Here is a 1,854-nt window from a genome sequence, read left to right on the forward strand (position 1 = left end):
CATTCAGATATACAGAAAGTTTAACATGTAGGTTTAATCTTATTTCTTTATCCCATAGTTTCTCTTCTTCAGAGCTAAGTGTATATCGGTTTTGTTTTGAGTATTTAAAGAACAATATTGCGGATCAGTGCTAGTCCACAAGTTTTAGTGTTTGCATGTTGCATTTCCCTCCGAAAATACACATCTGTGCTATCCTGTTTAGTTGTATTGGACTGCTAAAAACTGCATTACTTGTTTTTGTGTGATACTTGCAATTTATACAGAAAAGGGTTAGGTTAATCTAACGGACATGGAATTTTAGTAAACAAACATGAAATGCTGCTGAAATGGAAGAACAACATGCAAACTAATCAAGCAGTTCAAATTGAAAGCGCGGAAAGACAATTCTGTCACAGTATTAAAATAAAAGTCCGAGGTTTGTCGCTCGGAGACTAAGTTCCCTTCTTTGCTTATCGGCAAAGTCAATTAAACAAACCATGCAACTCAGAAGATGGCGCTCAAGAGAATAGTGTGCTACAATCTATCGTTTGATACACGTTTACACGTAATCTCGCGTTGATTTACCTTAGTTTATCTCCAAACGATATAAAACACCGTTATTATTAATTTATCCAATTTTTCTAATCTCTTCACATATTAAGCTATAGAATTGTGTGACGTCATCGCATGGTGCATTAATATGCTATTTGCCAATGCCATTGGGCACAGAAGTCGTGTCGCCGAGGTCGCGCGTGGTATTCGAACTCTGAGGGTGCAATGCCCATGGGACCATACACTCGTTTTATTAGTGCCTCAAGTGCAAGCAACAGTGCAAATTTGATATTAAGGAATATGTCTGCACCTTTTTCTACCCATCCTCTGGTTAAATTAGTTTCTTGATTTAGTATGATGAGTAACCCAGGTTAGGAAAACACGGCTATCAGAAGGAGGGTCGGGGTTAGGAAGGTTTTTGTTATTTACGGCCTCCAGCGAAACCCCGATTGGGAAACAAGGCGATCGGAGGAAGGTTTTCGGTTCGTATAGCGATCTATGTAGGAGTTTATTCGTTTAGGCTGGGATTCATTCACGTAAGGCCGTGTCGAATCTTCCGAGGCCGAATCTTGGGTTGGGTGTTTTTTCCACGTTTTAATTATTGGAAATGAGATTCATGGCTCGGGTTATTCATTTTTCCGATTTCTTTTACATTTTAAATTATCTTCAAAACTTAAAAAAAAAGGGGGGAGAGGTGGTAGTTTGGCTCATTAAAAGTGTGTGGGGTACTGTGCCCCCCCCCCTAGATTGTAGAGAGGGTGAAAAATATTCCATCTCTAGAATTATCAAAAGTTAGCCTATAACTGTTTTCATCTATTATTTATTAGCATTTGGTACTTACTGCCTAGTTTAAGAGGAAAAATCAGTTGTATAAGTTGTGATTGACTATGAAATCCACTCCAACTTCCACAGTTCTGGGAGATAATCAGCGATGAGCACGGCATTCAGCCTGATGGACAGTATGCGGGAGAGAGTCCAGAGTTGCGAGAAGTACAACTGGAACGGGTGAATGTGTACTTCGACGAGGGAACAAAAGGAAAGTGAGTGATGCTTTATACTGTTTAATGCTTATTTTCTTCATTTTGTTTATTATGCAGTAAAGTTTTCATTTTCTTCCAACTTTGGGTTGAAAATGATACTGTTCGAGGTAAATTGAAAGGGGAAGATAATAGATAATGCAGTTTTTAACACTGAGCAGTACTAAGTATAAAAGCATGAGTGATTATTGGAGAGATCATTACAAAAATGAGGAAAATCATTGAAGTCGATACCTATTCCAGAAAATGGCTTTCAGACTTGTCATATTTTATTTATTTATTTTTT

General features: G+C 37.9%; 1 protein-coding gene across 1 annotated transcript in view; it reads left to right on the plus strand.

Moving 5' to 3' along the window:
* The window catches only part of LOC119590610 (tubulin beta chain-like), a 6,120-nt gene that overhangs the window by 1,513 nt on the left and 2,753 nt on the right, over positions 1 to 1,854 (plus strand). The window contains exon 2 of the mRNA XM_037939288.1: positions 1,444 to 1,571. Within this exon, the coding sequence (XP_037795216.1) occupies positions 1,444 to 1,571 (128 nt within the window). The remainder of the gene's footprint in view (positions 1 to 1,443; positions 1,572 to 1,854) is intronic.

Source organism: Penaeus monodon, chromosome 27 (assembly GCF_015228065.2).
Source record: "Penaeus monodon isolate SGIC_2016 chromosome 27, NSTDA_Pmon_1, whole genome shotgun sequence".
Taxonomy (NCBI): domain Eukaryota; kingdom Metazoa; phylum Arthropoda; class Malacostraca; order Decapoda; family Penaeidae; genus Penaeus; species Penaeus monodon.